The sequence below is a fragment of the Trichogramma pretiosum genome, unplaced genomic scaffold, assembly GCF_000599845.2.
Source record: "Trichogramma pretiosum strain Unisexual culture from Peru unplaced genomic scaffold, Tpre_2.0 scaffold37, whole genome shotgun sequence".
Taxonomy (NCBI): Eukaryota; Metazoa; Arthropoda; class Insecta; order Hymenoptera; family Trichogrammatidae; genus Trichogramma; species Trichogramma pretiosum.
This window is the reverse complement of record NW_019641622.1, coordinates 943,065-969,146: the sequence shown is the minus strand read 5'-3', so window position 1 is coordinate 969,146 and position 26,082 is coordinate 943,065. Positions and strand designations below refer to the sequence as shown.

Below are 26,082 nucleotides of genomic sequence, written 5' to 3'. Positions count from 1 at the left end.
TCTCACTTAAGGATAAAGATGTTAGTTTGGACGCCTGGCAGAATAATCTATTTGGGATTATTTGTCTACGTGTGATTACAAAACGCAGAATAGTTCAAATGAAATACATCAATTCAATTACACGTATTTTATTTTTATAAAATTCACTTTACAAATATATATTTTTTTCGTTTGTTTTCAGTATTAGCAAAATTTGTTGCACTTAAAGATTTACAATATATAATATGCTTTGCTTCTTTCAAATTTTATCATTTGTGTAAGACTTACAAGCAATTAAGAGGCAAATAATAATCTACCATTTTTGCCAGACTTTTCTTGCTTTTTTAAAGCCTCTGGGTTATTCATATTGGTCTTTTTTCACTATTTTTAACTTCAACACACTAATAAAATCATATGAAGAAAATTTTAAGCTCACTTTCAGAGTATTTGATGCACATTATAAATTTTACATTAAATTCATGTGAGAGTCTTAACGTATTTCATAGTTATTTAGAGAGTGGATTTTGATAGAAAAATTTACAGAAACATAATTTCAACGTGTAAAATTCTAAAAATGTTATGGAAAAAATAAAAACTTAAGCAGTCATAATTTTTAAACAAACATAGTAGTATCAACAATAGAAGAGAAAAAAGTCAAAGAACTCACATTAAGTTACTTGAACATTCTCTTACTGTACATTCATAGAAAATTTGTTTTTATTTTAAGCTTATGTTTTATTCTTAAATAGCAAAAAGTAATTGAGTTTATTAGCAGATTTTATCATAACTGTTATAAGTGTTTGTAATAAGTGTCTTGTATTTTACATGAGGTGTAAAATTGACACGAAATACTATAGGCGAAGAAAGAAAAGTTTGTGAATAGGAGTTTTTATTTGTGTTGAACGGATGTCTGTATGTATGCGTAATTAATGTTCTTGTCTTTTGCAATCCATGTGTGTGTATCTGCAGTTTCTCAAATTTCTTCATTTTGAGATCAATTATCCATGGCATACCGGCGTGTCCATTCTTTAGCATTGCGTATTGCTTCACTTTCATTGATTTTCCAAAGTTCAGCCACATCATTGGCAAGAGGATCATCTGGATTGGGAGCACTCAACAGTGCCTGAATAGATAGCAGCACAGTTCTGATTTGTAGTGCTGGGCTCCATTTGTCTTTTAAGATATCTAAGCAGATTCTACCAAGCCTGCAGAAGCATTCAATTTTATAATTAAATAAATTAATTAGTTAATTGGTAATTTAATATTTTTGATATTTATGTTCTTACCGGTCAATATTTGGATGATAAATTTTTGTGATAAACCTAACTTTAGGTGCAGACATAGGATAATCTTCAGGTAAAAACAGCTCCAGTTTGAAGAGTCCACCTTCAAAAGGTGAATCTTCTGGACCTGTCACAATCACATGGAAATATCTGGCATTTGTTTCATCTGGCACAGCACTGATGCCGGGGACTGGCTCTTGCATAAGCCTCTGTGTTTCTTTGATTATTCTTCTCGGCAATGCAGCCATTTTAGTCACTGTTTATTCTCTGTATTAAAGTACCAATGAATTAATAAATATATAAGTTGTTTACTTTATAATTACTTGCTATTATTAAACACTTGTCTTAATGTATTGGCATACATTTGACTGGATGAGAACAAACATTTAAATAATTTCTGAGTAGTTTGTATTTGCTACAGCAATGAATAAAAATTCAACAGAGAAGAATTTAGTTTATTATAATTCACAAAAAATCAATTAAATTATTGTGGATCAGTAGAAAAGTGATAGTGGGAAACTAAATAGTTTACAACTCATTGATACATCAGAACGAAATCATCCATCTATCAATGTATCCCTTTAAAATCCAGCTCCATGGATGGATTGTATGTGCCAAATAATTCGCGGAATTTGAGGTTATGTCAAGCGATTCCGAATAAGCAAGTGCAATTAATGACCCGAAGAAATTGTCCAAAAATAGATCGCAGAATCTGGAGATATGGCCAAATAATACACTCGAGAGCGAGCGTAAGGATAATTCGTGAGCAAAAACATCGATCGAACCTGCAGCAGAAGAAGAACAAGCCAAGTGCGGACTCTCAGCGAAGATATGTTATTTTGATGCGTGCGTGAGATATATATTTCAATTCGAAAAACAATAACTCCGGTTTACATTCGTTTACAGCGACGAAGTGCAAACACTCACACACACTCGCGTTATACGGATACACAACTGGCGCGCAGTCACGCACCACAAGTAAAGCAGCAGTAGCAGCAGCAGAGGCCACCCCGAACACGACAATCAATCGCGACGACGTCTCGTCGTCAGCTGTAAACAGAATAGTTCTGGAAAGAGAAGAAGAGATAGATGCTATTTTATTGAACGAGCTTTCTTATCGTTCGTCAAGGTCTAAATGGCTCGATAGGTATTGATACGAGCGAGTAACAACTCGACTTATCGCGAGAAAGAGAGAGAGAGAGAGAGCGAGAGAAAGAAAGGTGAGAAAGGTTTAGGCAAGAGCTGTGTTGTTGCCCGAACGGTCGATCGGATCGATAAGTAGTAACTTATTTTAATATATATAACACTCACGCGTACGCAAAAGTTTCTATCTTGCTATAAATTATCGAGTACAGTAGAGAAAGAGAGGAGTGAAACGTCACAAATTTAATTGCGAAGTAAGATTCTTCGAGGCGGCTCGAAGGATGTGCAATTACAAACAATACCCAGATCAGCTGTCCGTCGATGGCGGCTCTATTGTAACAACGATCGTGCGTACAGTAAAATTGCGCGAGTAAATTATATCGTGCCTCAAACACTTGTTATACGGTCGACGATGGCTCGCACGCACAGTACTCGATTGATAATCGAAGGGAAAATGCGAGCCGAGCCTGTATACTCGGAGAAAATACTTGCGTTACAGATCTCCGCACACAGTTTTTCTTGGCACACAAACACGCACGTAGAATAATACAGCATGAGACAGCACGCACACTCACCTATACAAATATATATTTTAATAATATATACAATTTTCCTAGTGTCTCGATGCGGCAGATTCGAGCGTGTGTATACAGCGCGACTAATTACGTAGTGATTTCGGCTTTTTCGTATATACCAACGAATAGAGGAGCAATTACAATTATAAGTAGTATGCGTGTATGCGTATACGAGCGCCGAATTGAGCGTTATAGGCAGATATTGTATAGGCGTATGTACTGTGTATGTCACGCTGACGCCTCTATGCTGTGGTCTATCTCCTTTCAGCAGCAGCGTCGTCGGTGCGGTGGCAGATAACAAGGCAGTCGCGTATTATTATTGCAGCGGTAGCTCAATATGAGCGCGATGAATCATATTTAAAGCCGATGGTATTTATTTTATTGCAGATTGCAGAATCGAAGATAGCTGCGTAAATATATTAATAATGTGTACGCATTAGACCGTCCGAATGATAAATGCAGCTCCGAGGGTAGAGCGAGATGTCGTTGTTCCGCAGCGTTGTTGATAGTTCAAATTTGCGTGTTTTCGCGCACGCGCCAAGCGGTATCGATGACCGTCAAATTTTTGCAGGCTAAGTAGTGGCGGCAATTTTTCGAAAAAAAAAAACCATAGAGCGATTGTTTTGTAACATGCAATTATACTGAGAGTTCAAATTTTCAAAACAGTAAGTACATAACGTAACCTTTATACCTCGGCAATCGATCGAGAGACGCGCGTCATCGAAATGCAACAGCAAGATAAGAAGGGGAAAAAAACCATCGACAGTGAGCGAATTTACATCCATCCATGCAAGCTGCGCTACAAAATTATCATCCATCCATCCAAAAATCGATTCGTTCTTAGGCGTGTCGCTGCATCCGTCGGTGCTCGAGCTCGAGGCCGCGAATCGTCGCTCGGGTCGGCGCAGCACCTTCAACGGCCAGCGACCGAGCATCTCCTGGCGCACCAATGCCGGCTTCAAGACTCCCAAGTTCGCCAACAGCTATCGGCTCGAGCCGATGCTGCCCTTCGACAAGAGAGTCTCGGACAAGTTCCTCGTCGCCGCCATGACCGAGTATCTGCGCGATCGGGTCTACTGCGCCGACGAGGCGGCCAAGTGGTGCAGCGACATCGCCATCCAGGTCAGGGACAAACTCTACAAGACGGACTTCGATCGGTACGGTAAAAAAAACCTCGATGGAATTGTGATTTCGTTCATTTTCATGCATCTCACCGAAATTTCTCGTCAGCGTCAAGTACTTGGTGACGGTCTCGATTTACGAGAACGCGGACCAGGGACTGACCTGCGTCCAAGGCAAGATGTGGGACCCCGAGCGCGATTATTGCTCCTTTCACGTGCACGAGGAGCTGTCGTTCTTTGCCGTTGGTATGGTCGTCGTGACCTATTACGAGTAAAAGTGAGAGAGACAGAGTAAAAAGAAACGAATAATTTGTTTTCATTTCTTTTTATTATTATTAAATTAATTTGTATATACTGTGTTTTTCTTTATATATATATAATATTTATATCATATATATATACGTATATAACAGCGACAAGTACAATGTATCGTTTTTTTTTATGATTAGATAATAATAATCATAGAATCGAAGACACCATTTTTTCCCGATTATCCAAGATTTCGTTCTTTTATATTTTCTGTTGTAAAATCAAAAGCGTCGAGGTTATTTAACTTCGTAATTTTTACTTCGTTTACTTTTTAAAGGTTTTTTTTTCACAATATTCCATTCTCGCCGTACTTCTTTTATTACATGCCACACGCAGACTCGGAAACACTTTTTGTTAAATGTTTTTTATCTTGTAATGGTACTTTTATTAATTCATTATAATTCCCCCCCCCCCCCCCCCNCCCCCCCCCCCCCCCTTTCACTCGATCTTTTCACTCAATTATGTATAAATACAGAAATACAGAAAAATAATACCCTCGCTCACGCTGTGGAATACTTTTGTTTAAATTTTACTTTTATCATTTTCGCAACTTTCATTTTTATATTTAATTTTTTTTTAATTGTATTATATACACGCACAATTCTTTCTTCCTTTTTTCAGCTTTGAAACTCCGCATATAGATTGTTCGTCTAAACATTTCAAATTATTGAATAGTTCTAAAGATATTCTCGAATGAACAAAAAACGCACTTGATACTCATAATTATCAACAACATCGTCGCATCAAATCTATTATTTTTTCTGTCCTCTTAAACGACTCCTAAACATTAACATTAACTCTGAATACATATCATTACATTATATCCGCACAATATTCCGAAAAAACGTCTAGTACCCAATCAGTGGTAATGCTTAATTCCTTTTGAAATACTTTTTTCAATTTCAGGTTTACAAATGTGATTTACAAGTTGACACCCCTTCATTTTTTCCTTGGTCCATTATCTTTGACGCCTCCTTATTTTTTTTAATATATACAAGAATCTGTGCGACCGCGACAAATGTTTTTATCCATTTATCTTTACTCAACTTTACGTCGTCGATAAAAAATCATCGAAAAAAAGATTGTAATTTAAAATCATTTCATAGGCATCGAGTATTTTTATGATATTCCACATCGTAGCGATAAGGCATGGAAATATCATGGGTTCGTTATAGTTTTCATTTTCCTTGCTCACGAGGGTGATTTTAATATTTTTAGTCTTGACATAATTTTTTTATTTTTCCATACAGCATACTTTTACAGATATCGTTCATTGATTACACACTGATTTTAAAAATGTTCGTTTGCTATTTTCCTCGATGAGAATTAACAACTTAAAAGAAAAAAAATGTAGTGTCAAGGCAAAATGACGGTGTTTCAAAGACTTGCTCACACACACTAGCAGCAAAGTCAATTTTTTATTCGCATTTGAAATAAGTACATTTATTTCAATATCACTGTGACAATTCATTCGTGAACTAATCCATACAATATTGCTTCGATTCGCAGATTGAACACATTAACTTTAACATTTGGCATCGTTAAACGAAAAAAGGGATAAGAAAGTTTGATTAAAAAATTCAAAAAAACAAAACAATGCATTTCATAACACATGGTACTTTTACATTAGCACACGTCTACACGTTATATCATATTGTATATAAAAAAACTTTAATGATCAATAACCATCGTACGCTTTTAAATATTATTATAAATATTATAATTATCATTAAGCTAATACAGTCGAGATAAACTTTATTTATAAATGACAAAATGAAAATCGTTTGCTCAACAGACATTTATTAAAAAGTATTCTCATAAAATGCTACGTATTGAATTATATATATATATTAAGTAACCAATCCACATCTAATAACTCTCATTTTATATAAATCCAGATTCCTACATTTTCGCGAGAAATAAAACAATTCACGTTTGTCGAATTAATGTATCCACGCTCCTTCATTGTGACACGAACAATTTTACTTTCGTTTCAAGGCGCTCTATCAAAATTTCACTCATTCTGCCTATTATTTAATCGAAACCAATTCACTAATGAAATATACGATCAATTTCGAAGTCTCGATTTTCTCATAAAATAATTATTATAAGAGTAAAGCGATGTACACCACAGCCAATTTGATAAAGATTCTCACGTCTCTCTTTCGTTCAACAATACAAGTACGTTTTTATAAGTGGGGAATAGGGGCATTTTTTCAAGAGTAAAAAACAGAACAGTATTTCGTGGCACAAGATTGATGATTCACACGCACCCTCGCAAGCACTCCGACTTACACATTACGTGCGATATTACCGCCTCACTCACGCGATTAGCCCAATTTTTCTTCTGCCTCTTATTTAATAAAATACACTCATTCGCGTCAATGTTACACAGTACTGATAATTAACTTTAATCGTCGCTAACATATTTTTTTTTGTTATACTTTAAACGTTCTTTCATGCAGCATGTATTCTCTGGTGTGAAAGTTACGTTTACTTTGTTTAGCTTAAATACACTTGAGAAAAATCGAAATAATTTCTTTCATATATACTGATAGTCTTATAATAATCGTGTATTTGTTTCTTGTCTGTACGCTTTATTATTGAGTGTAGATGTTACTTTGGTTTTTACTTTTAATAATTATTAAAGAGTGTGTCTTATTTATTCATCTCACCATTCGGCTGTTCTTTCATATACATAATGTCAGATGTGCGTAATAATAACTCTACAAATCACTAATACCATTTTTCGTTTTCCCCGTTTTGTATTGGTTACAACGTTTTTAATCGTTTCGTTAAACTTGACGTTTTTTCTTACTTATTTTTCAAGCATATGTTGCGTTAATTTATATTTGTAGCTAAATCGATAATCCTCCTGATCGTTTCATCATCTAATTGTATTTTCATTAATATATACAGTCGTCGGGAAAACATTGATTTAGACTTTTATTTTTTGTTTGATATACGTTTAATATCATTAATATCGTATCTTATACTCACGGACTCACAATAAATATTTTCAACAATCGAGTTTTATGTTTTTTTCTATCGTCGATTACGGTAAAAAATGCACTATCGAGATCATTTTGCCGCGAGTACACCTTGGATTTTTTCCTCTTCAATTTTTAATCGTTGCGAACGATCCAATAAACACTTTGTAAACCTCAATGTGATTTTTTTAGATTATATCATCTTATTATACTACTTTTTTTTAATAAAAGTCGTTTATATCATTTATGAGGTATTGAACAAGAATCTACCGATTTTTCTGCCCTTTTGTTTTCAGCGATTCTTCGTTCTATGCTCGACATTTTTTCCGGGTTTATTTACACGCACACATAAGCAAGAATTCTTGCAATCTTAAAACGCCTAACATTGCGAAAGACTTTCTTTTTTTTTCAATTTGCAAAGTCCACAAAGTATACGATGGTATATGTCTCCTCAAGATGATGCTTTGCATTTGAGAGTTCTTTTTTGAGATAATGTCTATTTAACTCGTTCATCAATCGTTCTTTAATATGTTAATACTTCGAAAAGGGATTAGAAGATACTATAAACGGCGACTTTTTTAAATTTTTTCGTATAATTTGTTTTATATCTATTAAGTAAAGTTAAATACACATTATTTATAAACCTATATGAAATATATACAAACGCCCTTATACGGGCAAATCACGTTTTATTTTCTTTTTTTTCATATCACGCGTCACTTTGCTCGCTTATTTTATTATTCCGTCATCGGTTGGTATGGGATCAATTTCTTACTTTTTAAGGCATTAATTTTTAATTTTTTTATCGTCGGCCATACCGATGAACACGTTATTTTATCATGCAGCTGTTGTCGAATAAGAATTTTTATAGGAAGAAAAAAACTGGCAGTAGCAAAACAAACAGTTAAAAGTCGAACTCTATCGCGTAGTTATAGTTCTTGAAAATAATAATCTTGCTAATATTGTGCCGAACAACTCTGTCCACAGATCTGTGAAGTAAAGTGTGTATCCAATGATTGCTCTTCTATGTTAATTCTGTTCAAACATTACTAACACTGAAAATCGTATTTTTCATTATCCTCCACCTTGTGATTGACTTTTTGTTTAAAACAACCTATGCTTATATTTATTCTCCAATTTCGCAAATGCACAGATATCAGACTTTTTCTATAGATATTGTTATTGGGCAGTCTGTATTATTATCGAGGACGATACTTATGTATTTATACATACATATATAATAGTGCACGATATATTGTCACTATTGTTAGTATTTAATTTTCTGGCTCGTGCATTTCGCATGCATACGTTATTTGAGAGTGGTTCGATAAAAAATACCTTCCATGCTTGTTTAATTATCATTTATCGTAATCACTGCACAATAATAATAATAAATGCTAGTTATATCGTGAAATGAGAGCAACTCAACCCGTAATTTCTTATTATTACGAAGCTAAGTCTTTTTAAGTAATCGAACAGTCACATTGCTAATCGTTACGCGTCTATGTCATAATTAATGCGTACGTACGGATTTTGCTACTGCACTAGTCACAAACAAGAAAAAATAGACAAGTATAAAAGAAGTGTTTAACAGAAACAGCAACAACGACAACAGATAGCGTCGACGGCGAGTCTGAGACGCTGCACGAGTCCAGGCTTTTTCTTCAAGGTCTCGCTATCACCGAACAACAAGCGGTAGTAGTAACTCGTGAATAAACATCTTTTGCTCGCGAGAAGCAGGATAATAGACGATGGGCCGAGCGGCTGCCAATAAGCGCGCCCCGCTGCACCGACCGGTGGCCGCGGCCCCCTACGTCATACCGGCTCCTCGCGCTTGAAATTGATGTTCTGCGAGGCGCAAAAGTCCCGCGTGAACGGTATGCAGTTGAACAGCTTGCAGAGCTCACACTCGTACATGGGGACGTTGTAGAACAGCGCCAGCAGCAGCCCGAAGAGGCCGAGTATGAGGAGCGAGCAGATCCAGATGACGAAGATCTTGCGACGGCGATCGTAGTGTCCGAACGAGATGAACGGCATGAGGGCGTACGCGGCGAGAAAGCCGAATATGAAGCCGAACAGGTGGGCGTAATTGTCGACCCAAGGTAGAACGCCGAGCATCAGCAGACCTACTAAGATGATCATGAGCTTGCTGAGGGCTCGCCGGGGATATTTCAGCATCGGCCAACAGTGCAGCACCTCCACGACCAGAGTGGCCAGCAGAGCGAAGTGGGCACCCGCAGGACCGACCTGAAAGAGGAGCATAGAGAATTTATAGACATCCGTTATAAGTAGTTTATAGAATGATTTTCGAGTAACACGAATGCCTACCTCTGCTCTGTAGGGCACGAAAATGGCACTGGCAAGATTACCAGCCAAAGCACCGATGAAGTAGATCAGCGCTATGCGCACCGAACCAGTCAGTTTTTCCAAGTCTCTCATCAAGAAATATTGAACCAACAGCGTAATGGCTATGTGAAATATGCTGCAAAGAAAAACGAAATTAAGTTTTTGCGTGTCAAATTACCCACAATGGCATTGAATCGTCGGTCAAACGAACTCACCCAGCGTGCAAAAACGTCGTCGTGAACAGTCGATAGAACTGATCCGGCCACTCGGGATGCAGAAACGGTATCATGCCGCAGACGTCGTGCAGGCACTCGACCTGCGAGCAGAGCGAGGCCTCCTCGTGAAAGTAGCCGTGCACGAAGTCGCAGTACTCCTTGGTGGTGATGCGGCACGTGCCGTGTATGCCGATGCAGCAGGGATGACCGATCACCTCGCACACCATGTGCTCTGCCATCTTATCCTTGTAGCCGATCGGAAAGTTGGCGTTTCCCGGCCCGTTGGACTCTTGCTTGCTTCTGTTGCGAAAGAAGTAATACACGTACGGTGTTTAGTCGGGCACGTATAGTTGATCGATTGAATTATAAAAGGCGGCCATAATACCTGAAGCGCTGACTGAACGGATTGATTTTCCGACAAATGGGCCATTTCGTGATGTCGTCGGGCCATTCGTACGGTGCTATGCTAGCTGGAGCGTCGCAGAATTTAGGATCTAGACCGCAAACCGAGCCGCTTATGCGACCACCGGGTCCGCTGTCCGCGGGGCCCCACTTTTTCCACGTCGATATTGTGTTCTGAAGAAAGGCCAAGAGTTATTTATGATTCGTGAGAAATTTCATTATTACTGAGAGATAAATGTTTAATATAATGAATGTGTAGTATAGGTTTTGCATATATTATCTACGTTCTAACCAAAATAAACAAAGGGAATACTGAGGATAAGAACAACTCAATAATCATAATTCATTCATATTGCGTTAGAAATTACCGTAGAAGTGGAGCTCATCCCCCGGACCAGTTGGTTTAAAAAGAGAGAATTAATATTATAATTCACAGTACAAATATTTATACTTGATTGTAATGCAATTAAAATGCAAATAGTTCATTGAAAATATTGTTTCATCGATTTATCGATAATTATAAAGTTACGCGATAGGTAATACGTCAAAACTCACAGAGCACTCGGCGCGACTAGACTGCACGCAGCCCGAGTCGTCGTTCCTGATGCAGCAGGCGGTGTCTCGCTCCTTTTCCCGCCACACGTCGATCTCCTTGAGTATCTTGATGTCGCGTCTCATGCAGGGCGCGAACTTGGCGCCCAGATGTATGAGATCGGAGGCCCGGGGGCCGAGCCAAAAGTTCGCGGGCTCTTGATACTCGACCTGTTGCAACGAAAGCGACGTAACCAGCACCTGAAAATAATAATATTAATGATAAATTATCTTTGCGTGTTTTATTTTTACTCTTATCATTATAAATGTTTCGTTATATTTATTTTCATCGTCATCAAGATAATTACTGGTAAATATCTTCATTAAAAGTACTTTCACGTTATTTACGTTAATTTTGTTCTCATTATTTTCTCGCTCGTATTCCGCGTTATACACGCGTGAAAGAAACCAACTAAATCCGGAAGAAATTACATTTTTTTAAAATCAATTACGAAAGAGATGTGTGCGCGCCGCGCCGAGGCGTGAAATTCGAGAGTGAGCGAGAGAGAGAGAGAGAGAGAGAGCTCCAAACGCTATGCTGCTCCGCGCACGGAAATTGTATTACTCGCTCGCGCGCATGCTCCGCGCTCGCAACACCGGTGCGCGCAGCAATATTGCATCGAGCTCGTTCTCGCAGTTCATGATGAAATTCGTAATTTTTCGATTTATATTTACTCCTCTATGTTACATACGCGTATAGTAAGAACAAAAACACATGAGGTTGCAAGCACGAGGTACTCGCGCAAATTAATAATAAATTCATCCACGAAACAAAGGCTGATTTTATAATTCAATGCGTGTACGTAGGATTGAGAATTATTTGAGCGAATATCGCGCGCGCGCTCCCACGTTTGTTTACTTTTGTCCATAGCAGTAAATTTCATGTGTGCCTACACACGCCAGAAATTCGCTGTTTGACAATGCCTTGATTTATCGGCTTTCGTTGTAAATATTCGACACATAAATAATTGTACGAGGAAAGGACTTTTACCAAGCTCGAGCGATGATGAAGATCGAGGCCGACGGGCCCGAAGCCGTAGCAGGCCAGCGAGATGATGAGTATGAGCAGCTGCACGGTGGTTATCCAGTAAGTGAAGTACGGCCGATGATCCTCAAAGTCGTCCAGCTGCCTCCTGACGTCCGGTTTCTGGGCGACGCTCTTGCGAAACGATCGCCTGCAAAAAAAAGAAAGAAGACAATGAACCAAACGTTACGCGATACGCATTGTGTTGTACTACTCCATTGTCAAGCTGAAAAGAAAAAGGAAGTAGTATGGCTCGGCTTTCGGTCAGGCCACCAAAGTGCCACCCGAGTAATTTCACGATAAAAATATTCTCTCCGTTACAATGGGCGCTCGGTGGAGATCCCTCGAGAAGCTTATACCTTCGGCATAAGTATAACGCTAGGACTGCACTGCAGCTGCAGCTGCAGCCGCACGCAGCAATCAAAGAAACAAGTCGAGCATAAAAACCACCTCGTTCGCGCTCGTTTCGCGTCGACTTGTGCCCCCGTGTCATGAATAGCAGCGGGACAGGAAAGAAAAAAAAAATAGTAAATGAGTAAATAGGGTGTAAAATGACGCTCGAAAAAAGTGGGTCGCCGAAGAATGTGTGTATACGTATACGCGAGTGCAGGGTTGTACGTAATACATATATAGGTATAGGCGCGCTGTTACGAGTGTGTGTCGCGAGCATGTGGCGCGGCCGCAGCAGCAGCACGGGTAAGCCGAAGGAAGTAAAAAAGAGGAGAAAAAGAGCGAAGAAAAAAGAGGCCAGACCCTCTCGCTCTTTCGCTCGCTGTATAGGTGCGATACATTACAGTATAGAGGAACATGCGTTAAATATTGGAGTTTATAAGGTGAAAAAAAGTGTATATATAACACTTTTGGAGGGAAGGGGCAATGGAGAGGAGGCGATGGAGCTGCGTGAACGTCTCGTAACTTTCAGTTTTCGATGAGTATAAAAAAACTTGCGCGCGCGAGCTGCTCGCGAGATATAGACGAGGGTGAGGGAGTGGCAAAAGTTTCTCCACGAGGGTTATATACGTTAAAATTGAACGAAGGAAGAGCTATAGAGAAGAGAGAGAGAGAGAACGGCTAACAGCATATAAATTGCTGACTTTGGGGTTTCTAGGTCGATCATCGTGGCACGCGTGCTGTAAAACCCTTCCACCCACCACCCCCGCTCTCGCACATACGCCTGCTCTGATCTATGTGTACTATACATAATATGCAAGCGTTACTACTACTATCACCGTCGCGCAGCGATTGTGATTTTTTAATTTTTCATTGCGCGCGCGGAGCTATTTATCATCGCAGCGCCGCGCAACTACGTATTTAGAAGCAAACGGAGGGAAGAGGCTTCGCGCGACCGTGAGAGCAGGTGCAAATTTTTGTTTCGCTCTTCTTCCAACGGCGGCTGCGAGTACAAATGAAATTTCCGATATTCATGTATGCGCGGCCTCGCGCTACGACCGTAGACCAACCGACCTATTAGTGAAGAGGAAAGAAAAAATTATGTATACACGATGAAAAACAGTTATCGGTGGTGGTGTCCGCATTATACGAGAAAAGGTAAAAAACGTAAAAAATAACACAGACACTAAAGAGAGACACTAGCTGCAGACTTACCCGAAGAAACGTCCAACGATGCCCATGCCGTAGAGCCTGCGGTTGCTGTTATCGAAGACGCGATCGATGGTGCTCGGGTGTATGCGTTTACCGCCGAAAGTCGTTTTCACCCTTGGCAATATTGCCTCGGCTTGCGGATGGTGATATTGCACCTCTGGCTCTGGCCTGGTTCTGTTGGTTGGTTGGTCGGTCGGTCGGTTAGTTGGTTGATTTTTTTTTTTGCAAAATAAAATTATCCTCGTTAGAAGAGACGAGAAAAAGGAGCAGAAAAAAAGAAGAAGATAGAAACAAGGTATATACTTGTTTCTGCCTTGCAATTAAGCAAAGCAAACATTAGCAAGTACCTGAGCGTATAATGGTCCTTGGATGATATAGCCTTGTGAGCCGCCGCTCGTCTAGAGTGACCGTCGATGCTAGCCCTTTCCTCCGGATGCTGCTGCTGTTTATCCGCGCTCGTTAAGCTTTCGGCACTCCTGAATATCGACGTGAAAAAAGAAAGAAAAAAGTGAAAAACGGGACAATAATTACTCGGGGTAGTATGGACGGCATTAGGGCGCGCCGCGCGCCGAATAATTAGGGGAAACGAAACTGCTGTTTTTTGAGACTGCGCAGAGTCTTTAAGCTTGCAGCGAGTAGTCGCTTTGCTCGAAAATTGAAAAATTACACGAGACGCTTTTGTCGAAGCGATTGCTTCGTTAAATGCTCTCGAGTGTTATTTTCAGGTCGAGTACGGCGACGTTGGTATGTACACGAAAACTTGTACATATAGCAAAGTAAAACTCACCACATCGAGTCGACGCCAATTCTAATGGAATCCAGTGTGGCCGCTGCAGCTGCTCCCGCACCAGCACCTCCACCGTCCTCGACGTCGATGGATTTTCCTTGAGCGGCGGCGGCGGCGGCGCTCATTATTTCGTCGGTCAATTGGCTTTGGCCGTCTATTTGCTGCTGTTGCTGCTGCTGTTGTTGTTGAAGTCCTTGAGGAGCTCGAAAGAAGGCTTCCTCCTCGTCGTCGTCCTCGGCGTTGGGATCGGAGGTGGCCCCCTCGTCCGTGTGCAGGACGTCCTCTGTCGTCGTGTGCGTGGCACTCGGCGGAAAACTCCGGGAAGTCTCGCCCCGGTCCGACAGCGGTCGCTGACGTCTCAGCGTCTGTAGAGCACATCGGTTAAAAAGGTTTATTTCCCTTCGTATACGAGTCGAGTAATCATTCTTTACGGTATTACGGTTTTATAGTTGCTTCGAACGGACGGTTACATTAAAGAAAATGAGAAAATATCAAATTGCACGGGAATTTTCACGTACAGACGTTTTTGCTTTAATTAATTATTATTTGCTGAATAACTCAAGTTAACTTATATTATCCTCTTCAACTAGGGCTGTGCGAGTACTCGAAAAAACTCGACTCGTCCAGTTCAAGCTTTTTCCTTGAGTTCGAGTCGAGTACTCGCGTTGTTTCGGGTACTCGCGTTCTTCCGAGTACTCGCAATGTATTTAAGTCACACTTATAACCATGTACACACAAAGGGAGGGGATCTAGAGACTGATAATTCATTATTTATTTACTTAAATGCACTGCGTGTACCCCAAAAATCTCGAGCACTCGAATCTTCCCGACTTGACTCGAACTCGAAAAATCGGATACTCGCACAGCTCTATCTCTAACCTAATAAACGCACCATCGCCGCGTTGTTCTATGTACTCTTTTAAAATTAAAAGTATTAAATATCGCGTGCAACTTGTACGAGTGTATATACCACTCTTTCGGTATGAAACTCGTTACCTAATTGAAACACCATACCTGAATCTACGTTAAAATGAAAAAAAAAAGGTACGCGAAACCCTTAGTAATTTCAAGTTTTCATTGATAACACGGGTGAAAATCTATACAACGTTTGTTATCGAACTTTAGCGCTTTTATATAGGCTCGAGGGGTAATTATAACTCTCAGCGCATAAAACGTTATGAGCGTTAGCGCAGCAGCGCAAGTTCGCGCCGAATACTCATGAATGTAAATACCGTGTTTTGCTCAGTTTGACGAAGTATGTTTACGTACAGAGAAATAGTACTAGAAGCCAAGACAAACTTTGCCTCTGCTGCCGCTGCTGTTGCTGCTGGTTTGGAGTATATACCATATACTCCACTATACATACCCGTACAAGGATAGATTCTTGCCCGCGCCGAACAAGCAGTCAAGATTCTCTGATAACTTTAAAGGGACGTTACACGAGGCGTGCATCACGAGAACTTCAGCTTATATAACTACGTCGTATCTATCTTTGACCCCGTCGACGTAAAACCTTCATTTTACACGTGAGCTAACTTCTTCCACACACCCACATGTATGTCCATCTTCAGCGTGTGTAAAGGGAAAATCCTTGGCCCTGTCGTATTTACCTTTTCTTTTTAAGGGTGAAAGTTCCTGACGTGCAGCAGCAGCGACGTATAAAGTGCGTTCGAAATTGATCGAACACATAGCGTGCGCGCGACTTTTGTACTTTTGGGAATGAGAATTTTCTCTCTCGCGAAATCGAAAAAATAGGTCGTAAGTTTTTTTTCTCTTTCACGCGAGTAAAATCTTTTCGCAAACGAAAAAATTTAATTTTTCTCGACTTATATGGGTGATGTAACGCAGTACGCTCGGCGAGAAGCATAAAAATCGATTCACAAAAAAAAGACAGAAAAAGGAAAAGACACAAAGCCTCGACCTATAAGAGAGAAAGAGAGAGAATTTAATTTTACAGCCTCATATTCTCGTTCTTGAAACCAACTAGCCGCACACACGTATACGCACGCGCCATACACACACCCACACGAACATATCGTACACCCAGGCGAGCTTTAATCGGGGCTTCGGATAAAATACACGGTCGAGCTTTATTAATCACCTCCGTGCTCGCTCTGTTGTGCAATTAGCCCCTTCTGACATCGTATTTCGTTTGCCGAACTTAAGCTGCTAGTGCTGTTGTTGCTGCTGCTGTGGCTGGCTGGCAGCGAGCAGAACACAAAAAAAGAAGGAGCGGGTGGGGTGGAAGGTATAGAATATGTTGTGTACGTGTATGGATAAGAATTGGTTTGCGCTCGTTAATTGCGGAATCGGCTAAGAGAAAAGACGCTGGTGTTTTGCAGCTTGTGCGTTCTCCATTACTTTACTTTCCCCCTCTCTCTCTCTCTTTTCCTTTTATATTCATTCCCCCACTTTCGACTAAAAGCGGGCACACTCGTACACGTCGCGTAGCAAAATTATCGCTTGTATACATTATATAGCGGTATATATGTATGTATGCAAGATTTAATTCGAAGCAGCCGTTGTAAATTGCCAGCTTATTTTTTATACTCCCGCCGTACTAGTATTGCAATAATGAGTTTGGCTACGTGCTCAGTTTACGTATATATGTACATAGAGGTATACACGTGCACAAGCTCGAGAATGAAAAGACTAAAAAATCCGGAAGGAAAACCGACGCAAATGGTAGAGAAATATTTATGCTTATATATATAACATATAACAGCGATGATGAAGAAGAGGAGGCAACAATTTTGTAAGTGTACGTGGGTGTGCGTGTGCGTATTATACAGTATATGCGCGTGTGTTTTTTCGCCGCTACAAAGATGAGGGCTGCTGCTCTGCGCCACACGGCACTAAGGGGGTGTGCGGTACGAAGTAAAAAAAAAAAAAAAAGAAAGTAGTAGAAGAGAAGAAGAAGATGATATACATCAGATTCTCGGCTGTGCGCAATTTTTCCCGACGAATAATACTGCGCATAATATGAAAGTACACCGCAAGCTAAATAAACGTATATATGAAAAATATAAGAGATAGACTCGTGTGCAGGTGCACGAGAAAGAGAGAGAGAGAGAAGCCTGTTCTGTGTATATCCGTACGCGTGTGTACGTGTACAAGAGTGCACTCGCTCACACGTATACAAACACACACAGATGCAGTGTACACGAGAGCGAGAGAGAGAGCGCAAGGGCCAAAAGAGAAAAGGCAGGTCAAGAGAAAGAGACTGGCAACAGCAACAGCAAGTAGTACCAACCAGCAGCAGCAGTAGAGGTAGAAGTAGTTGTAGCACAAGAAAAAAACATCGAAAAGAGAGCAGAAAAATCATCTCTTGGTCTCGCTCTCAGAGCCTGCCTGACTGCTTGCATGCTCTACTACTCGTTCGCTTTGTTGGCTCTGCTTCTCAAGTTCCATTTTTTCTTCAAGCTCGCTCATTTTTCAGCTTTACACTGCTACTAGCACTAGGCTTCTGCAGCCGCTACTATGTTGTGCACTGCCTCTCTTTTTCTTTTCGAATAGGCCATATACAGTGAGTTTAGACTATGCTCGTACATATCGAAAAACACACGTACGTACACTCGTACCAGCCGAAGCATCTGTGTATACCAGCCCGAGAGACCGAGTATATAAATAATATTTGCACTCGCTCTGTTTGCCAGTTACTGCTGCTGCTGCTGCTGCCTGACACGTTTGTTCCTATCCAACTCGGCGTGTGAAAAGAATTTCAAAGTGATTTTTTACGCAATATATGTCGAAAGGAAAGGAAGGAATGCTCCTCGCGCGTGTCCACTTGAACGCCGTTAAATTTTTATTTCACGACATAATCGCGACGACCGATTCAGCACTGAATCCGTGCGCGATCACCATGCGCGCGATATCGTCGTCGAGTCTCGTCTCTTTTTCCTTCGGCATGTGTGCACTGCACACACCTTATTATATTATTATATATAGTATATTATACACGCGAATACATATAACATGAAGTTATCCTATTAGAAAAGATCCTCCCGCGCGCAAATGTACATACCGCGCATACGGCATCTGGGGTACATATAAGGCATATCTAACTTGTTAGCATAAGTGGTTTACAGCGCGCATACTCTTGTGCGCGCGCGGCCGAGAGCTGTATATATATATCATACTCCAAGCTGCAGTACAGCAGTAAAATGTATACGAGAGCGAGATCTATGCGCAAGGAAAAGAGAGAAAGGAACAGGTGGAGAGAGTGTGGGCGGGCTAGAGCGAGGGAAATGTGTATAAGCGAGGCATTTTCCGAGTCGTTAGATATATTTTCTCCCTCGAAAACTTGGGTTTTTTTTTCGCGCTCTTGAGTGCGGGCGGGGGGGTCATTTATCCGTATATTATACAAGTTGTACATCGTCTGTGCGCTAGAAAGAGAGAGAGAGATGAGCCGCTCGTTAGGGCGGGCATATCTGCTCAGCTGCTCGTTATTTTTTTCTCTCTCGTCGGTTGCTCGCTCGCATGTCTATTACATATATATACGACGACGCGGCCCGCTCATCTGCTCGCAGAGCTTCCTACTTTTGGGCAAAAGGTCATGCAAGGAACGAAAAAAAAGAGAAGAAGAAGAATTGGTTCAATCACGAGCTGGCTCGTTGGTAAACTCGACTTTTGCAATAACAATAGCAATTACCCGGATTATACGAGTGCGCGTACCTATGTAAACGTTTACCGTCGGCTCTCGCACGTATTGTATAAATAAAGAGCAAATCAAATGACGTACAAGTATACACGCGCGAGCGCGGCGCAATTATTGTCACACGGCTATATGTGGCACATTAAATAATATTGTGCATGACTACATGTAAACACACATACCCACACACATTCGCACACGTACGGAGGCCAGCGTCGAGATATACATTTATAGCTATATGCGAGCACTATAGCGAGCGCAAGAGAGAGAGAGAGAGAGAGAGAGAGTGAGAGAGAGAACGAGGATCAACCGTTGAATATTCATAGCTCTTGTTCTCGTTATTGGTTTAGAGCCGCCGCCAGCGAGCGAACGCGCGAGCGGTTACATGCCTGTCAATCGTTGTTACCAGCCCATTTGTACATCACGTGCACTAGGCTTCACACTCGTACCCCGCATACATGCACGCGTATACCTGCCACTGCACTGCGCAGACGATGGGGTCGAGTTAGGCAGGCAGGTAGGCAGGCAGGCAGGCAGGGAATGGAAAGGGAGAGCTTGCACGCCGCTGCGCTACTGTGCACAGCTCGACTCGCAAGCTCGCCGCTTGCATTTTATAAAATTTAATGCTACGCAGGAGTGAGTGGATTCTCTGCAAAGACGAGTCATTGACCCGACGCTCGTAATATACCTCTTTATACGGGTATACATTGAAGGAGAGCGAGAAAAGCAAAGTAAGTCTTATAACAGGTGAGATTCGTGGAAATTCTAGTCCTCGTAGTGTGTCATAATATTCGTTGCTCGGCATATACGCAACCGTTGAAAAACAATTTTTTTTGAGTTTCGTCATACAACGCTCGCTCACTCGCGCTAATTAGAATCCGAAGAAATCGATAACGTTTACGCTCTTTCTGCCGAGGCTTTTTTCCGATTCTCTGCACTCTCTCTCTCTCTCTCTCTCCTCGTTGTGTGTGTCTCGCGAAGCAATTAGTCGCTCGTCTCGTCCGTCCGTTCGCTCGCTCGCTCGCTCGCGCGCACGTATGTATGTAGATATAGTAAGTGCAGCGCACACATGCACACACCACCGCGCGGGCGCTGCAAGCTCTAGCTAGCTAGCTGCCCTATATGAAGCAAAAGAGCTCTCGTGCTTTGCTGCCGCTGCTGCAAGCTCGAGCGAGTAACCCCCCGAGTTTCGTATAGGTGTGTGTGTGTGTGTATATATACGTTCGTATTACAGTACATAGCGCTTGCGCTTTCGCTCGCAACCCCCGTAGTGTGCGCGTCTCCCTTTTTCTCTTGGCGCAACAGCACCAACAGCAGCAGCGGCGGCGGCAGTGGCAATAACGTCGATAACTCCGCTGCGCTCTCTGCTCTCTCCAGGTGGAAAGCTCTACTGTGCGAGGTAAAGCTCGCAAGAAAACAGAAAAAGGAACAGACAAGATTCGAGTAGTAGTAAAGCTCATTTTTATACAAAGAGTAAATGAATAATTGAAATATACGAGCTTGCATCGCTCGCATGTGGTATACTTGCAGTTACATTTATATTTTTTCTTTCTCTCGATTTGCTTTGTTATAACACACAATGTGGCAATGAACGTACAAATTGCATTGACGAAGCTGCTCGCACAAATCATTTATGAATAGACAAAATTGAGCCGCAACAAAGACAACAACAACAACAACAACAACAACAACAACAACAACAACAACAACAACAACAAACACAATAACGTCAAGAACAATAACTATTTCCTACAAATTTGCAAACTATAGAGCCAAAATTTTGCCGCGCTTGTCCGAAGGATTATTACATTGGTCAGGTACGCTCTCTCTCTCTCTCTCTCTCTCTCTCTCTCTGGCGCGGCGCAAAATTCAACTATTACATCCATAATATAAACACGTAATATATCGTATACACGATACAGATCCTCGACCATACGTATACTTCCTGGAATGTGTATTGCATATTAAAAAAGCCCTCGCCTCCCGCCGCCACACGCAGTTGAAGCGGTTAATAATTCCATCCGCTCGTTTACGGGGAACCGGTCAATTACACGCGCAACTCTTGGCGGAAAATTGAATAATATTGCCAGCTGCTGCTGCTGCTGCTGCTACGAGCGTCCGCAGCGCCGCGTCTCGTCGAGCTTATTCCGCGGCGTGCGGAGCTTCGTTTATAAATATATATAGCGCGCGAGATATTTCGCTGGCTGCCCGTCAGCGCACGCCAACGAGCTTTTCAGGGCTTGATAAAACGCGTCAATAATTTCCTTATATAATCCGACGTCGACTTTTAATTTTCATCTCACTCTTGCTCTCTCTCTCTCTCTCTCTTCGTAGCGCACGGCGTTACATACAAGAGAGCTCGATATATATAAGTGGCTTCAAACGGGGCGCATTATTGACGCTAATCTACTTGTGTGCACGACGAACATTAGAGAATAGGTTCACCCTCCCACTCAGTCCATGGGCACTCGTGCACACATTCTCTATGACTCGCCTGACTCTCTTTTCCTCTTTCTCGAGAGTATACGACAGAGTAGAGGGAACGAAAGAAGCGAGAGAGAGAGAGAGACCGAAAAGGGGGAGAAAAAAGAGGTTCGCATTCGTCACGGTTCAACGAAAGACAAAAGGGTCCGCAAGCTCGGGCGGTTAATGGGGCGCCACTCGTTCGTTCCCTTGCAAGCACGCATACATCCACCCCACACACATACACCCACACGTTAGCACACAGATATTGTAGAGTAGCTCAGCACACACGTACGAATCCACCCACATATACACGTCGGTCGCTACGGAACAGCTCGACAAAAAGCCACTGCCGCCAAGTGGTTTCTTTGTGGCCACGTCGTGACATCTTGAGGAGCGCTGCTGACCTGCTCTCTCTCTCTCTCTTTCCCTTACTCTCTGGCTGGTCGTCTGCTCACTCGCTCATTTTGCTCGATAAAAACACCGTGCTCGATACCTACGTATATATATGTGCGTGGGTGTGTGCAGGTGAGCTCCTTCTCTGTCTTTCTCCTTCCTTTCTCTCCCTTTCTCTGTTTCCCTCGTCCGTGCTAAAAGCTATCTATCCGTTTCGGTACGAGTGAGCGATATTCTTGGGGCTCCCCGACGCGTGAACACTTCTGACGATTTCCGACTTGCCGCTGTCGTGCCGTGCAGTAGCAGCAGCAGCAGCAGCAGCAGTGACTGAAGAATATATGGGTAAGGCTCAGAATTTTTTAAATAAACCTGCGCTCGTATGTCACCGATCTTGACGCGCTTTTGGTATGTTATAGTACATGGTAAAAAAGCCCCAAAACCAAAATTTTAGACCCCCTCCCCCCTCCTACCCCCACTTCGGTATAAACGTCCATTTTCTATCTATATTTTTTCTGAAGGCCTGAAGCAATTAAAAAATCTGAAAAAATTCACAAAAATACTTTTCAACAATCCAAACAACCTTGAATTTTTTCAGATTTTTTGAGTGCTTCAGGCTTTCAGAAAAAATTATGGAAAATTTTGAAAATTCATATACGGCGCTACGATGCAATACAAAGCCCGATCTTTTTTTCCACTTATTTTTGACATCAAAATACATAACCTCAAATTTTTTCAGATTTTTTCAGACAGAACTCCGGCGGTTATTTCCGAAAAACGCACTTTTTTTACGAAAATAATTTTTTTAGGGCGATACGAAGCTTTAAAAATCCGGAAAATTTTTTTCTTGTTTCTCAGGTCAAAATACATAACCTTGAATTTTTTCAAATTTTTTAATTGAAGGCGATAGCATCTATGGCTAAAAAACGCTATTTTTATGAAAAACGGTTCCTGGAACCCAGAGGTTCCGGTAAAAAAATTTGAAAAAATTTTTTTCGAATTCCTTGTCAAATTTTAATAAATTTTGACCGTCGCAAAATTTCGATTGGAGCTTCCTAGCTCATTCTAGAGCATAACAAAGATTCGAGCGAAATTCTGAAGACTTTCATCACAATTACATTATTTTTCAAATTTCTTCAGGTTTATTTAAAAAATTCTGAGCCTTACCCATATATTTAGCTAGACTGACGTGTCTCAACGCAATGCGACAGAATCAGGATGAATTTACATTCCTCGGGGAAACTGATATTTACGTATTTTATTTATAAAACACAAATGATTTATGTGTATATACAACTCGATATTTATACGATATAGTTGTTACTCTATAACTTTTGGGTCAAGAAAAATAAAACCAGAATAAGGAAGAAACGAAGAAAAGAATGAAAGAAAAGAAGAGATAAACGTTACATATACTTACATCGACCAAGTATTGGATGCCCGAGAGCGTCATCCTTGCGACCGAGTCTTTTGTTCTTGCTGGTCTCTGCCATTTTCTCAGCGTGACAGACTGCAAAAAAAAGGAAACAAAAATACGTTCAGTTATGTGTAGATGTTATAATATAGATTTTCAGCCAAGCTATATTTGCTGTACTGCTTCTTTTTTTTACGCGAAACTTCTGATAGGACGTTTGGGATAGGGATAGTGTAGTGTAGTACTATTTCGCTTTGGTAAAATGAGGTAATGAATGTCATATTCAGCTGCATCGTTTGGCATTATACCGGAAGTTGTAATGCCGGGACTGGCATTATCTGCTGGGCCGCCCTGACGAACCATCGTCGACTTGCCGAGTATATTATTAGTTATAAGAATCGTTATTGATTATTGTATTTTGAATCTGATTTCATGTGAGCGCTAAGTGTGAAAGGATAGAACGTGAACACGCGTATACGTTAAGATACGAGAGCGTACATATGAACAGAGGAGATAGTCGAAGATTTGCTTTGAGAGCGAACGGAGCTCGAGTGTGCGACATCCTCGGGAATGTCTACGTCGGATTGACGAGTACCGCGCGGGCTAGTAAGATCCTACGTCGCCCGAGTAAAGAGTGCGAGTGCCGGTACGAGTCGATCCGAGTGCGCGAGAGAGAACCAGCGGATCCAACGGCCGAGCAAACCACAAGGACAGCCAAGGGTGGATCTGGACCAGGAGAAGATCTCGACATCGTGTGGTGAGTCGGGCGGTCCAGCCGTCGGTCGTTGTATTTGTGAGTCGTACGCGCCGACGCGCCCGACTACTCTCTGAGGCCGTGTATAATGTTTATTGCATAAGAATAAACCTTGTAGTTTTTATTGTTAATATTTAGTGTTTGTTTCTTGGTGTGAGTGAGTGTGAATCCCGGTATACCCTGTCTTTCACCCTCTAGGAACATACGCTGAAAAATTCTCTACGCGCTAGGACGGACCTGCAGAGCCAAGGGACACACGTGACCCGCACGGGCTCGTTGAGCGAGGTTTAAACAAAGTAATGTAATTGTTCGATAACTATCTACGTAATGTTCTACAATAGTTTTTATTTTACTTTTTCATGTAAAAGCAGGTTGAAAAAAAAATATTTGAAAAAAAGTTGAATCAATGAACGTTAAATCATAAATGATTTGAAAATAGACTTGTTACACAATACCAAAACCTAAGCCTTGTTAATTTTTCAATTCGATGTGAATATACTTATTCATTGAACTGATTAAATATTAACTTTACATGCATTGAACAGCACTTGGATTGCAATACTTTTATCCAGTAGTAGTCGGCAAACAAATGGTTTTTGATGATCTAAATTGTTGAAAAATTTTCATAAAATGGAAGAAGAAATTTTATTAATTAAATTACACGATTTTTGCGATATTCATTTCTATTGGCCTAAAAAATTTATAAATATTTCTTGCATTTATCCATTGAAGAATAGATACATCAATATGATAGGTAGAAGCATCATAAGTTTAATAATTTTAATCGTAATAATAACAGAGGTAAGCAGTTTAATATCAAAATTGTTATTAAAATATTTTATTTTTAATAATCGGATTTCAGATATTGAAATTTCATTCAGTCCTTATCAGAACAAATATCCATGAAGCTATTTTAATTGAAATATTGATTCAAATTTTAATTTTTGTGGGCACACTATTTTGCTACATTTATATTCTGAGCAAAGAGAATGAGGTTAAATAATCTAAAATTATGATACGAGCCATGACTAGTATAATTAAATTTATTTCAACATGAAATCATATATTTGGTATTTTAGGTAAGATGTTGGATACTTATTCATCAATATATACTAGATTCATTAGAGCTTCAAGAGAAAGCTTTAATTGTAAAGAACCTTAATAAATTTTCGAAAGTCATAAATATATTATCAAGTGTGTAATCTTCGATGTATCAAATATTAGATACATATTTTATAATATTTCAACTTTATGTACAGGTCTTTTTTGTTCTATAGTATTTATGTACATGGTAAACCCATTAACTGATCTCACAATATTAGATTGGATTTTTCCTGAGAATCAAACTCGTGTAAAATATTTACCTTTTCATACTGAATTTCATCTGAACAAAAATCGATATTTTGCTGTTATTTATTTCATTCAATTTTGTGGAGCATTAGTACTAACAATTATTATCAATTCATTGAATTGTTTACAATGGATTTACATATGTTTGATCACGATTTTATTAAAATGTGTAGCGTAAGTTAGGGTGGTATTATAATTTTATCAATGATTTAAAAACTTTGATCGTGCTAAAAAATATATTTCATTTATTTAGGATTCGCTTGGAACGAATCGATGAAGAATTAATTCACGAAGAACAATCAAATATGAAAGATTTAAAATTTATATTCACGAGGATCACTGGCATAATTAAATTACATTCCCTTATTTTGGAGTAACGATTAACGAATTCGTTTAAAAAAAGTCTCATCTTAAAATAATGGGTAATATTAATTTTTTAGAGCATCTCGCTTGTACAATAATGTAATAGGAGGACTTGGATTTTTTGTATTTTGTTCGACTGCAATATATGTCATCATCGCATCATCTACGGTAAATTATTATGAAATAATTAACCACCTAATTATCAGCTTGTGATTATAAATAACGAAAAGAAAATGTTTAGATGATTGTAGTGTTCAAAACGGATCCAACCACTTCCTTTAAAATGTTTTGCGTTTTTATCGGAGCATTAAGTATCATAATTGT

The 26,082-nt window shown here is 40.4% G+C and overlaps 3 protein-coding genes across 6 annotated transcripts in view; 1 reads left to right on the top strand and 2 right to left on the bottom strand.

Moving 5' to 3' along the window:
• Positions 1-112: 112 nt before the first annotated feature.
• On the bottom strand, positions 113-3,174 carry LOC106649642 (ubiquitin-conjugating enzyme E2 N). 4 transcript variants are annotated; one of them, XM_014367154.2, is made up of 3 exons: positions 2,981-3,174; positions 1,266-1,529; positions 113-1,184 (listed from the first exon to the last, which is right to left on the bottom strand). In XM_014367154.2, exons 2-3 carry the CDS (start codon positions 1,508-1,510, stop codon positions 974-976), a joined length of 456 nt encoding a protein of 151 aa, XP_014222640.1. In that variant the 5' UTR covers positions 1,511-1,529; positions 2,981-3,174; the 3' UTR covers positions 113-973. The 4 variants fall into 4 exon arrangements, with proteins under 4 accessions (XP_014222640.1, XP_014222644.1, XP_014222643.1 ...); XM_014367158.2 differs by lacking the exon at positions 2,981-3,174 and adding an exon at positions 2,708-2,932; XM_014367157.1 differs by lacking the exon at positions 2,981-3,174 and adding an exon at positions 2,574-2,701.
• A 531-nt stretch (positions 3,175-3,705) lies between these two features.
• Positions 3,706-4,405, top strand: LOC106649483 (tctex1 domain-containing protein 1). Its single transcript, XM_014366919.1, has 3 exons — positions 3,706-3,745; positions 3,825-4,137; positions 4,211-4,405. Exons 1-3 carry the CDS (start codon positions 3,706-3,708, stop codon positions 4,374-4,376), a joined length of 519 nt encoding a protein of 172 aa, XP_014222405.1. The 3' UTR covers positions 4,377-4,405.
• A 1,782-nt stretch (positions 4,406-6,187) lies between these two features.
• LOC106649660 (inactive rhomboid protein 1) overlaps positions 6,188-26,082 on the bottom strand; it is a 108,636-nt gene continuing 88,741 nt past the window's right edge. The window contains exons 8-18 of the mRNA XM_014367190.2: positions 23,298-23,387; positions 14,368-14,732; positions 13,928-14,056; positions 13,584-13,754; positions 11,946-12,129; positions 10,919-11,155; positions 10,732-10,758; positions 10,347-10,537; positions 9,962-10,261; positions 9,729-9,882; positions 6,188-9,647 (exon numbers count right to left, since the gene is read on the bottom strand). Of these exons, the coding sequence (XP_014222676.1) occupies positions 9,216-9,647; positions 9,729-9,882; positions 9,962-10,261; positions 10,347-10,537; positions 10,732-10,758; positions 10,919-11,155; positions 11,946-12,129; positions 13,584-13,754; positions 13,928-14,056; positions 14,368-14,732; positions 23,298-23,387 (2,280 nt within the window). The 3' untranslated portion in view covers positions 6,188-9,215. The remainder of the gene's footprint in view (positions 9,648-9,728; positions 9,883-9,961; positions 10,262-10,346; positions 10,538-10,731; positions 10,759-10,918; positions 11,156-11,945; positions 12,130-13,583; positions 13,755-13,927; positions 14,057-14,367; positions 14,733-23,297; positions 23,388-26,082) is intronic.

Bases quoted from the DNA above. Each gene is read 5' to 3' on its own strand.
- LOC106649642 (XM_014367154.2), bottom strand. From the start codon at position 1,510: ATGGCTGCATTGCCGAGAAGAATAATCAAAGAAACACAGAGGCTTATG. The intron at 1,185-1,265 runs GTAAGAACATAA...ATGCTTCTGCAG, and splicing joins TATCATCCAAATATTGACCG to GCTTGGTAGAATCTGCTTAG.
- LOC106649483 (XM_014366919.1), top strand. From the start codon at position 3,706: ATGCAACAGCAAGATAAGAAGGGGAAAAAAACCATCGACA. The intron at 3,746-3,824 runs GTGAGCGAATTT...ATTCGTTCTTAG, and splicing joins GGGGAAAAAAACCATCGACA to GCGTGTCGCTGCATCCGTCG. The intron at 4,138-4,210 runs GTACGGTAAAAA...ATTTCTCGTCAG, and splicing joins TACAAGACGGACTTCGATCG to CGTCAAGTACTTGGTGACGG.